The sequence below is a fragment of the Nicotiana sylvestris genome, chromosome 9 (genome assembly GCF_000393655.2).
Source record: "Nicotiana sylvestris chromosome 9, ASM39365v2, whole genome shotgun sequence".
NCBI lineage: Eukaryota > Viridiplantae > Streptophyta > Magnoliopsida > Solanales > Solanaceae > Nicotiana > Nicotiana sylvestris.
The window spans coordinates 156,526,018-156,539,170 of record NC_091065.1 but is presented as its reverse complement, the minus strand read 5'-3'; the positions used below and the strand labels follow the sequence as shown (position 1 = coordinate 156,539,170).

Genomic DNA, 13,153 nt, shown 5'->3' with positions numbered 1-13,153 from the left:
GGATCCTTGGCGCAATGGTAGCGCGTCTGACTCCAGATCAGAAGGTTGCGTGTTCGATTCACGTAGGGTTCAATTTCCAATTTTTTTCTTTTCTTTTTGTTTATATATTGATTAACTATAAATTATGTACGAGTTAAAGCGACTTTCAATATAGTTTGAGTGCTCTGAGATTTGATAAAATTTCCTGACAATACTTTTTTTTGCTGGAACACTCAAATTAATGGAGTTCATGAGCTCGAACAAGTAATAATAGTTTGAGAACCCCAAAAGTACAGATATTTGTTCTCTCTAAATAGCTTTGTCAAAACGGTTTGTTCAATTTAAACCTACTAAAGAAAATACTATGACAATGTCCTCTTACATTAATTTTTTAAACAACTTTATGATGAATATATAGCTCCGCACTATTTAGCTGCAACATTTAGATGTTTTGTGTTTAGTCCTGAGAAAGCTCAAAGCACTGTATACAAGTAAAAGGGTGTTTAAGACTGAGAGTGCAGCTGTGCAGCGGTTTCTAATTCAGCAATTAAATGATCCTCCATATATGTAAACAGGTGATCAGCAGTGGCTTTTAACAACTTTATTTGAGTCTGTCCTAAATTCGGAACCACACAACATGAAAGACCACAACTTACACAGACGACGAACGAGACAAGGAATTAAATGAACGACAAAATGGACTATACACATAACAATTGTGTCTGAATCAACTCTCGCGCATACTGTTCTAAAAGTATTGCACGGTAGCAACTTCTTACTAGAAAATGCTGTCGTTGCTTATGATATATATTTTATTTATTTTTTTAAAAAAGTGGCTATGCTAGTTAGAAAACCTAAGACAATGTCAACCAGGACAATCTATGCTAGTTAGAAAACCTAAGACAATGTCAACCAGGACAATACTTAAATACATAGATCTTTAAAAGGAGAAGGGGAAGTGCTTTTCAACATTGTTATACACAAGTCCATATAGGTTACAAGCATTTCAACATAAAACCACAAAGATCGTAATGATTTGTTACAAATGCAGAGCTAAGTACAAGAGTTGACAGAACTTACATTGTATAACACTTCAAGAGTTGTTGGAATTTTCACTGTCGAGCATAAAAACCAACAGTTTTCCACCAGCATCCTTCTCCCACATAAAAGCCAATTCCTTCTATAGCATGCTAAAAGCCATTTACAACCAAACGACTATATACAAGCATTACAAGCACTCTCCCGTAGTCGTGCTTAAACATATCTAGTTACAAAACTCAAATACCAACAAGTCCCAAAAGTTCTCCAAGAATTGAAACATAAGATTTTTACAATTATCGCATCACTCAGTTTGCATAAATCATCTCCCCGCTGCTCTCAATATCAATATCAGGATCAGAATCATAATCATAATCATAATCATAATCAAAGTTAGTTAAGTCATCATCCAGCATTTCCAAATTATACAAGCCCACAGGTGGCACGGTGGCCTCCGAGATTATTTGCATAATCTTATCTGTGCTTTGCATGGGCTGGTCAGGCTCTTCAAAGTGGTCACTCATCATCATATCATCCATTAAATCAGCTGGAAGGTTCTTCAAGAACCATACATGATTTCTGATTTCATGCATTGTGATCCTCTGTTCAAAAATAGGAAAATGTGTAAGGCAGACATCATAACTACAATCAGAAAAGTGTTATCCTTCTCCTTCTTTTTTTTTTTTTTTTTGAATAATGAAGGTGTCCGGACTAGATTGTGTGGACCTCGACTAATCCACCGGATACTTGCTATGTATTTTCTTAATTACAACCAGACAAGCCTTATCTTTCTTTGATTAGATATGATGATGAGTGTGTTCTGTTGGTTAATTACATTTACATATGCATGTTTATGGTATTTTCGGTTGTTTTTAGGTTCTGAAGCCATACTTGTGCTTTTAGCAAAGAGCAGATAAAAAGAAAGGCTGCCTGACGGAATATGAATTTGGCGACAAAGAAGAGAGGTGGAAAATAGATGAAAGAAAAAATAAACTTTAGTTATCACGCGCTGAACTCCAAGTGAAATTCACTCATTGTGCCGCATCAGCACAAGATGTTCAATAGGCACATTTTGAGCCTACTTTAGGTGTCTAATAGGTAATAGCCTGAGTTGAGGTGTCTAAATAAAAAATCGTGACAACTTTAAGGGGCTATCTATGTATTTGGCCATTTTAAAAGTTTAAGTTGCGATATGATGTTCTTCTTGTCAAACCAACTTTCTGACTATCACTTGTTCCTATCAGTACCAAAGACAAGGAAAACTAATGTCTAAACTTCACCAAATTGAGTAGGCGAAATAAAAGAGAGATGGGACATATTTAATTGAAGAAGGCTAATTCACATAAACAAGATCAATAGCATAGTTGTTGATTATTCATAGTACAGATGAATCTGCAGCCGATCTTAATTGAAATCCTAATGAAATGACAACAAATAGAACACCATAAGAGCTACCCAAAATCTCTTGAATCTGGAAACCACTAAGCAGTTTACATGGTATCATGAATTCTTAAAAATACCACTAACCTGTTCAGGATTTGCGACAAAAATCCCTGACATTAAGTGGCGACATTCCTCAGATATCTCAATGTGATCTGGAATAGAATATTGCACGCTCAAGATTCTCTGTGTATCAGAGCAAGGGATAAATATGTGACACCAAAAAAATAGTAAAAGATTTATCATAAGATTTGAGAAGTACGCTTATTGTCTTCTTGACATCCCTTGGGTTCTCACGATCCTCAAACGGGTATGCACCCACTAACATCACATATAATGTAACACCACACGACCACACATCAGCGATCTGAAATAAAAAGAACCATTGAGATATGTTGCCAATTGAACTTAAAGTTGACCTAAAATGGACCAAATAAGTACTAAACATACCGGAAACAAATTAACATATAGTAAGAATCAACATCTATGAAACTGTTATTGACCCACGAACTGATGTCAATCTGATTTCAGCTGACTACCACCCAAGGTTGGATACAGGAATCTTCCTTCCCCCTTCACCTCATCAGCATGCCAAAATCCCTTAAATACACTCACACACACACATAGAAGGTCCATTTCTCATGATATACTTTGGCTGGTGGGATAACATTGTATCACCGTTTCAGAATAAGTTGGCACTAACACGAACTACTTAATAGGAGCTTATGCTATAGAAAAGGACGGTTCTGTCCCTGAATTTATAATTTTTGAGCTCCTCATACTACATAATATTTCCCTGCTTCGTGAAACCCAACTATTTGAATATAGAACTTAATCAAAACCCACAGCACCTCTGTTCATTGGAAAAAATATACCTACACCTTTCCCCTTCTTTTCAGGCATGAATGCTCAACTTGACTGACTTTCCACATTACAACTAACTAACACATTCATTCAGAACGAAAGACCGTTTCAAGGATGAAAGACAGATTCATATAATTTGTAGAGAGATTTTTCCGGTTCTACAGTTGAATAATGATCTAGAAGTTAGCTCATACTGGAAGATAATTATGACTTACTGTTAAACTGTGCAATAAACTAATTTACCTTGCCGTCATACTCTTTCCTTAGAAAAACTTCTGGAGCAATATAAGCAGGAGTTCCCACTGTTGAGTTGGGTTGTGAATGCAACAGAGAGGACTGCACAAGTGGCAATAATGATAAAATAGTTATGATTCTACATTTCCATCTATATTGAACGTGTTAGAAATCTAGATCCAGATTTCAAGATAAAAATTGAACCAGGTACACGGGTCGTGTATGGGTAATTATTGGGGGTTATTGTACCTTGGAATACCCAAAATCACATATCTTCAAACGAGGAGCAGGGCTTCCATCAAGCAATGTATTTTCCAGCTTCAAGTCCCGATGACATACTTGCTTCACCATGAAATACAACAGAAACAAGCTGAATAGCAATCCAATGCATCTCAAGGTCTGAAATATAGAATGGATTGAGAGTGTATGAAGATTCATTACCATTGAGTGGCAGTAGCTGACCCCGGATATAAGTTGCTGGAAAAAGAACCGAGCCTGCACGCCACAATATTAAGTAATCCCAAAAATCTCATTCAATTATAAGCAAAGTGATGTACAGTAAGCAGATTAAAAACCTCATCCTCACTGAAGCGTACTGCATTACAAATTCTCTTAAAAAGCTCCCCGCCAGATGCATATTCCATCACAATAGCAAGATGAGTTGGTGTCAGAATAACCTAGAGTAAAATCTTAAGCAGATTATTCATCAATATATAATATCCTATATTTAGAATCTAAAATTGAAGTAAATGTCAAACCTCTCTGAATCTAACTATGTTAGGATGCCGTAGGGACCGGTGATTGATTATTTCCCGCTGAATGTTTTTATCTATCTGCAATGGTTGGGGGAATTGAGAAAAAAGCAGCTATCATATGGAGCAAGATATTACCAGTTATAAATTTCCACCTTACACATGGACAACAAAAGCAAGGGATAACTCAATTGAAATACAAACTGCCAACTCTTGCACCACTTTACATCACTATTTTGTCACAGTTATTTATCAGAATGCAGATTAAGCAGAGAATAATTCAGATAGACATAGAGCACTGCTTGTGTTAATCAGAACTATTGACGAGGTTCTTTTAGTTGAAGTGAAACACATGGTTGATGGTTAAAGAGACTGAGGGTCGAAAAAGAGAATGTCCACTTGTTTAGGTGAACTCACAGTAAACACTTGCCCAGGTGACCAGCTGGTGCTGTATACATGAAATTGGAGGCAGATTCAGGACTTTAATTAGTGGTTATGAAATACTAATGCACCTGCTACTCTTTTGTGATAGTGAGTGTGGATTTAGTATAAATTGTACACTTCTATAAAATTTTCAACTATATCCATATAGTTTTAACCGCATGCAGTATGTACACCTGCATCCGCTGCCGAAATAGAGGTACGCCATTGCTTAAAATGAGTATATTGAAGCAATATATTATTATACATACATGTGCGTGTGTATCATATATAAATATATATATTAACTCATGAAGCAACCAAAATAGCACATATAAAACTCATCTTACTATAGTGCCATGCCTTTTTTTTAGACAGGAATTATTGTAAGCATGAATTTCTGACATGATAAAGATGGTGTCTGGACCAACTTGCACGTATCTCGACTATTTCACTGAATACCTGCTACCTGACATAACTACAGATTATGGAATTTCTTAAAAACTTACTATATTTATGCTCAACAAGGCCAAAAAACTTTTATGAAGCACAAGTTTTCCCCTAGCTTGGTTTTAGCACTATAACTAATTAGTATCTAACAAACTCTGAAGTCAAATCGGCCCCTTGAGATTAACCATGTTGATAGTTTTCTAGAAAAACAACAATGAAAAGATTTCAGTCAACCCATTGTGCTTATCCTACTACAATTAATGGCTTTGATTTTATATACTTACCGTGTAAAGATCTCTCACACCATCTAGATAGTTGTTTATATTAAAGTGAATTGGTATCAGGGTAACTACACAGATTTTTTAAACTAATTATATTTATCCTCCGAAAAAGCATGGTTTAATTTAGCGTTTAACTTTTCTATACTGAGAGTATAGAAAACTTTTAAGCAATCACATCACTTAAAACAAACTATAGATAACTGTCTAAGATGGTAAGAGTAGATTAGTAATCTTCAAAATTCTAAATGATTAAACTGCACTTATAAAACAACAATAACAACTATGCCTCAGTCCCAAACAAAGTTGGGGTGGTGATAAATTCTAAGTTGACGGTGTATATAATTTAAAATCCTCGGGTGAAACTTTTTTACTCTATCAAACTTCTTAAAAGGTAACTTATATGCATAAAAAGATCTGTTAAATATAGTAGGTGTGAGTTGGTAACATGCCTCTCTACCCTTCGGGGTAGGGGTAAGGTCTGCGTACATATTACCCTCCTCAGACCCCACTTGTGGGATTATACTGGGTCGTTGTTGTTGTTGTTGTTGAGTTGGTAACATATAAAAGTAGGAAACTATGGATAGTGCAAGAAAAGTGTCAATTCATATATCTTAAATTCCATAACTCCCCAACATAAAGTTTGGAAAACTCCCAAAAAAGGGAAACAACCACATCAAGTTTAGCAACTTGGATAAGTCTTGTTAATAAAGGGGGGGAAAAGCAAAATTTGAATCACCAACATTAATTGTCTGTCCAAATAGAACAAAAAAAAAATTCTCACCAAAAACAGATGGAAACATCAAAATCAAGCTGACTGCACAAATTACAAGAATCCAAAAATCCAAAAGTGTTTAAGTTAAATGCAGTGACATCTGGCAATGTAAAGATTCTTTTACACTATCAATGAATTTTTTTAACATATGATAGTAGGCTAGTTTCCATTTTTACTAGATTACAAATTAATGTTTATCAAGAAAATTACACGTAATTACCTAATAAATAACCATCAGTACATAGAACTTAAACTCAATGCAAAATTAGTGAAGTTAAGTTTTGTGCACCAACGGTATAAAAATTATAAACACAATCAAGTCACTTAAAAAATAATTGCAGCTAACTTTATTCAATAGAATTGATGTATAATCTTTAATGGTAAATGACATATTATACTGACGTGGTAAGAAATTCATTGCACGATCCATGCATATAACTTAAATTCAAAATTCAGTTTAAAATTTGTACCATGATAATGTAAAAAATATATACACAATCAAGTGACTTAAAAGGTAACTGATGGGTAAACTTTAATAAATTGCAAGTGACATGTTATAATAGGTCAAAATTACACAAACAGGTTACATATAACTCAAATGCAAAATTCGTACGTAATACGAAACTAACCTTATCGCCTCTTTCGATATACTTTACAGCAACTAGCTCTTTAGTTAGCTTATCTCTCATGAGTCTCGCAACTCCAAAATTACCCGACCCGATATCGTCAACAAAATCGTACCGATCACAGTCGTGCATGATCGGCATATCCATGCCCGGTATTACACCGATTTCAACCCGATCCATTTCTAACAAGGGATATGGAGCTGTGAGTGAAGACAAATGAGCACTTTTTTGTAACTCAGCTTTTTCTGGTATGAGGACTGTGGGGAGAAGAAGAGAGGAGACAGGGGAGTTATATTTGACGTTGAAAGGAGGTAAAGAGAGGGGAAAAAAGGCACTAACGGCGTCACTTTGTTAGGCTGCCGTTAGAAACGACGTGGTTTGTTTTTATTCTTTTGGCTGACTGCGACAAACACCTGATGATATTAGTCACGTGTTCGCATTCTGTTTGAAATTGGTAGAGGCAGCTTGCAATAAACAAGTATGGGATAATATATATAACTTCGCGATATTTATCAATTGCACACCTAAATTTTGTAGGGGTCTTATAATCCCTTAAATTTTATATTTATATTAAAAACTCATATAATATATACAAAAAAGTTTATCCAAAACCCAATAAATAAAAAAGATTATATTGTGGTCGCCCTACTATAGCTAGAACCCAAATTAGGAAATTGGCAGGTAAATACAATTCGCTCCGGTCCACCAATTTGCAAGAAGTAGCCCAACTCTAAGTTATTGGACCGGTCTAACATTTTTAATAAAAAATCAAATTATAGCACATGTGCTAGCTAGTTTTTAGATCGGTAATTAAAAAATAATCAGTGCTTGCAATATAATTGAACAATAATCATTTTTTAATGTAGAAATAAAATTTAGATAAAAACAGCCTTAGCTGTAATACAGTAAAACTCCAACATAATATGCTGGATTATGAAACTCCTGTGTATAAAACTCCAACATATTATGTTAGAATTCCAGCAGATTATAAATTCTAGTATATTATGCCGAAATTCATAAATAAAAAATCAAATTCCAGCACATTTTGATGAAATCTATTTCTCCATATCTTTTCTTAAGTAATGTGTCCGAGATGAACAAGGAAATATAATATTAGTGCATTTGGAAAAAGCTACTTTTTTCTGCTTCTCAAAAATTATTTTTTCTTCTCTTCCAAAGTACTTTTTTCCTTCCAAAAAATTGGCCAAATATCTTAAGTTTTAATTTATTTATTTTTAAATAATTTTTACAAAAAAAAAAAAAAAAAAAAATTGCCCTAAAGAAATTTGGTCAAACAGACTATAAGTCTCACTAGTCGTGGTATGATAAGTTCGTTGAGCATTTAATTTCCTAAAATATATAGTACTACTTAAACTTTTCAGTTGGTGTATCGAAGCTTCTTTTCTTGTGAAAGCAACTTAGCAAAATGGATTAGAGCTTCTTCATTTGTGCCTTCCCCTTGAACTGGTTCATATTGGCCTGTCTCCAAATTGACCCTTGACACTGGCTTCTTCAATAGATTGTTACCAATCTGCACCAGTTTCTGCATATTTTTTGTGGTTGCTATATCCATTGATGCAGCATCCCCTATCAAATTATCCTCCTGACCAAATATTAAAAACTCAACATTAAGGAATTGATGTGTGTCTAGGGACCGCCATGTATATAACAAGGTTAATTTCATGAATGGTCATTAAACTAAACGTGTAAAAAATTATAAAATTAAATTTCGGAACCAAAAAGTATGTCAACTATATATCACTTTCGCTTAAATGAAAATCACCAGAAATTCATCAACCCGACACCAAAATTACAACTAAGGGCTTGTTTGGCCATAAAAAAACTTTTTTCGAAATGTTTTTACTTTTTTCTGGAATCAGTTTTTGGCCATGAAAAATTCAAATTTCAATTGAAGTTGAATTTTAAAATTTTTTGAAAATTTGAAAAACTCCAAAAAGCTGTTTTCAAAATTTTTACTTCAAATCACTCACAAAACTTCAAAAAAAGCTCCAAATTATATTCATGTCCAAGCACAACTCTAATTTTTAAATACTATTTTCACTTGAATTTTTTTTTCCCACTTTTTCCACAATTTCACAATACTTATGTTCAAATGCCCACTAAATCTTCACAAAAGATTAAGTGCCAAATAAGCATCGTCAAATAATCAACATATCAAACTCACATCCACGTGCAATTAGTTCCATAACTCCACAATCTCATAATCCTATTTGGATTAGAAGCAAGAAAATTTATTAGCAGAATAAAATAAAGAAGTTGATATAACTAATCCTATATTTGATGACGTGGTAGTGTTTATTTGACAACTTTATCTTATATGGCAGTATATTAGTTGTAATATTTGATGCTGAGTTGATGAATTTCAGGCAATTTTATATATCAATGTTTTCTTTATGTTAAATGGTAAAATCTTAGAAAAAGTGTATTCTTGATACCTGAATTCTGAGGTAATTCTTTTCAGTGCGAAGTGTCTGAAACATAGTCGAAACATGTATATCCACCATATCAGCACTTGCATCATTATAAACATCTAATATTGGGGTCTGACCATTGTTGTAAACCCAACCAAGTAAACCCCATTTTGAAGCTGAGGCTGCGTTATACCCTTGGTGCTTGCCAATACCTGTGCCTAATGATAGAACCAACATCTTCTTGCTGTCCATTGTTTCCATCTCCTCATACTGAAATTTGCCCCTCATGATTTCTTTTGAAATGTGTGTAATTGCCATTTGGGTCTTGCAAATAGAGTTAAAGAATAGTGCAATTTAATTAGCACGGAAAACGGTCAATAACTCAAAACTTTTCCATAGTATTTGATGTATACTTCCACTGTTCCAACTTATGTGGCGTGGTTTGATTGGCACATAGCTTAAGCAGATAAATATGTCTTTTGAAACTTGTAGCTTTAAGCATGCCATTAAATTTATGTGGCTATAAAAGAATATCATTAAGGATAAAATAAAAAGTTTAAAATTAAATTATTATTCGAGTATAAAAAGCATGGGTCATTCTTTCTAAAACAGACTAATAAATAAATAGTGTCACATAAATTCGAACAACAGAGTATCTATTTTTTTCATAAATTTAACTTCTAACATACTGACAATGTTAATTAAAATTTATACTAGTAGATCATCTAACGATAATTATACGTAGCCAATCATAAAAAAAATAAAAAAAAAAGAGATCAGTAACATATGAAACAATAAGGTAGATACTGATTAAAACATGATAAAGATATTGATAGTATAAGTTTATACTGTTAGGGGTTGTTTGGTACGTAGGATAAGGGCTAATAATTCCTGGATTAAATGTGAGATTATTTTATTGAATTTTTGAATTCGGTATTAGCAATTTTGGGATTAATTAATCTCACAGTTGTATATTATTCTATCGTACATTGAGGGTGTGATATTAATTTCGGGATTAATTACAATAATGCCCTTCTCCAAGGCTCTTCCCCCAAAGTCCTTTAAAGAATCCAAGATTAAAATTGAAAATAAAAGTTTACCCCAATTTAATAGTATACATCAAACACATGCGTATCCCATATTTGGTCCAATGAACCAAATATTGGACCATTAAATAATCTAGTTAATATTTAATCCCTACATTATAATCCAATCGTTATAATTCCGAAATAACTTGTTCCCCTATCAAACAATCCCTTAGTGTATGTACGTTAAATATTTTTTCCAACTGGCAACTAAAATTATTTATGCTGTTAGTATATGTAAATGACTACTTACTGGATTATTTGCAGCTACACCTCCATCAATCATATCAAATCTGCGTATTCTCCCTTGAGCATCCCTGCTCTCAAAATAGTGTACCGGAAAGAAGGTGGGTGCTGCGGAGGTACTGAGGGAGATGTCTGATAATAAAACATTCTTAGACACATTTGCTCTGGCCTAGACACAAATTCAAATAACAATAATCCATTATGTTCTCAAGGGAGAAATTTAAAACATCATATATGTTTGGTACGACGAAGATTATATTTAAGAAGAAAATACTTTTCGTGAAAAATATCCAAATGTTTGATTATGAAATCAAGAAAATATTTTTTATGAAAATTGACGTCTATCGTACCAAACACGCTAAAATAATTTATTTGGATATCAAGAAACATACATCAACAGTGGTGAAGATAATTGGTTGAAGGCGCTTAATATCAAAAGCAGGGATGACTGTATGAGTCAATGTCTGCTTCATAGTAAGGTTGCCTAATATTGATTCAACCAATAATCTTAAGTACTTTCCATCGTACTTTGGTCCTCCAAAAAAATTGAATATCCTATTCACGAAGCTGTTGCGGCTGCATATTACATATTTACATAGTCAAAAAAATAAAATAAAAAGTTGCCCGCTAGTTCTGTGATCATTAGAATCAGAGGTGAATTCAAAATTTGGAATCAACGGAATCAAACTGGATAAGATGTATTATATTTATGTTATAATTTTTTTACATATGTATAAGTAATTCGAGGCGAAAGCATTACCGGCTTGCGGGAAAGATGTGAGGGCAGTGTTCCATGTAGAAGCTGGAAATATCTTTAGCTGCATATAAAGGGCGATTATCTCTGTTTGGAGCTGTGATCATAATAGTAATTAATCCACCTGTGCTTGTTCCTGCTACCACATCAAAATAGTCTATAATCCTTGCATTTGGTCCATCAAGCTCCTATGAAATCCAAATAAATATGTTGAGGACCATTAAAGTACAAAATTAATGTACTTTAATCTATTAAAGTTTAAATTTTGTGCAATAATTTGTAAGAAATTTAATTAAACCAACATAAATTTTTGGGTTAAGGTTAAGGAATTATATTGTTGAGAAATTTGGCGATAAATTAAAACCTGATATCAACTTCCAACAATTGCTAGTTCAACGCCAGGAGAACTGAAGTGATGAGGATGGGTCATCAATAGTTACTGATACCCTTTAATCACGTATTTAAGAAAACAGAGAATGCTAAGATCATAGGATTGGCCTCTAATCATAAAGAATATCTACTTATCACTGACCAATGATTAATGAGCCTCCACGCATAATTAAAGTAGGATCTTTATTCCCCATATAATTAAGTCATGATTGGCCTTATATTTTGTTTACAACTTGGGTCAACTAGTATTTTAAGTAATAACCAAATAACGTAAGTCCAAATTCCAACATCATTATTTACCAAAAATGAGGTGAAAAGTAGTTAGAGTACTTAATAAAGTACCTGAATCTTGGATTCAAGAAAGGCAAGAATGGTTCCTGGAATAATGCCTCTGATTCCACCTCCATCAATACTCAAAACTGTTATAAAATTCTTTCCTTTGGTAGCAGCAAAAACAAATATTGGAGGTTGTAGAACTTGAAGAGTCACTAACAGAGTTAGTGAAACTAAGAAATTTAACCTCCCCATAATGTACTATCAAAGTTCTATAGTGGAGTCGAAGTTTAGGATATGTTTCTTATTATTGAAAGATATAAGAAAAGTAAGAAAAAATACAGCAAATTAATGGCATGTTCTTTGGCTATGCAGTTTTCAATGAAACTTGTCTCTTGTTTGGACTTTGAGTGGCAATATGAACTTTATGGGGACCTTCACATATGATTTTAGTATCATCTTTTGTCGTACGTCTTGATTTTAAATATCTTCCATACCCGTGATTTACTCTTCATTGGCTTCACGTGACAAAGTTTTTCTCTTTTTTCAAAATGGTTAACTTGAACCTCAGACAGGATGGAAGTCTTTCATCAGAGGAGATCGTAAACTTGATCGAAACTAATAGTAGTACTTACTTATCATTAATTTTAGAATCAAGCAGTTTAATTCGACTATACTTTTTTTAATTTTCTTTCAAGAAAGATAGATGAAAGCAGACTATATATGGATGGTTGTCCGAAGTGTATGGGGTAAACTCGGACTCAAATATAATAATAAGATTGTGTGTTGGATCTCATATTTTGGCCGAGTTTATTACCTTAGTCCCTTATTTTGGGTGGCTAAAAAATAGGAGAGAAAGAAGTTGAACCTCTAATCAATCTAGACACATTACTTCTCGGCGATAAATTGAAAGGGCAATTTGGTATTTTCTCAGTCATTTAATTTTTTTGGTAAATAAATTACTCCCCCCCCCCCCCCCTTTGGCTTTTTGCAATACTGATCCAACCATAACCATATTGTGTGGAGCGAAATTCGAACGAAAATGACATGTCAGGCTACACGTAATTAATAAAAAAAAATACTAAATTTTGTACAATTTTCAAGCAGGAGTACGATT

At 33.6% G+C, this 13,153-nt stretch overlaps 2 protein-coding genes and 1 non-coding gene across 3 annotated transcripts; 1 reads left to right on the top strand and 2 right to left on the bottom strand.

Annotated features, from left to right (window-relative positions):
• TRNAW-CCA (transfer RNA tryptophan (anticodon CCA)) lies at positions 1–72 on the top strand. The gene has a single exon. It is a non-coding gene; the product is annotated as a tRNA-Trp (tRNA).
• An 815-nt stretch (positions 73–887) lies between these two features.
• Positions 888–7,186, bottom strand: LOC104245140 (serine/threonine-protein kinase SAPK10-like). Its single transcript, XM_009800706.2, has 9 exons — positions 6,860–7,186; positions 4,314–4,388; positions 4,131–4,232; positions 3,997–4,050; positions 3,805–3,897; positions 3,565–3,657; positions 2,720–2,824; positions 2,545–2,643; positions 888–1,619 (listed from the first exon to the last, which is right to left on the bottom strand). Exons 1-9 carry the CDS (start codon positions 7,034–7,036, stop codon positions 1,326–1,328), a joined length of 1,092 nt encoding a protein of 363 aa, XP_009799008.1. The 5' UTR covers positions 7,037–7,186; the 3' UTR covers positions 888–1,325.
• An 870-nt stretch (positions 7,187–8,056) lies between these two features.
• On the bottom strand, positions 8,057–12,391 carry LOC104245139 (patatin-like protein 3). Its single transcript, XM_009800705.2, has 6 exons — positions 12,106–12,391; positions 11,380–11,561; positions 11,012–11,195; positions 10,627–10,788; positions 9,313–9,612; positions 8,057–8,459 (listed from the first exon to the last, which is right to left on the bottom strand). The coding sequence occupies exons 1-6, from the start codon at positions 12,289–12,291 to the stop codon at positions 8,235–8,237; spliced, it is 1,239 nt and encodes a 412-aa protein (XP_009799007.1). The 5' UTR covers positions 12,292–12,391; the 3' UTR covers positions 8,057–8,234.
• Between the last annotated feature and the right edge of the window lie 762 nt (positions 12,392–13,153).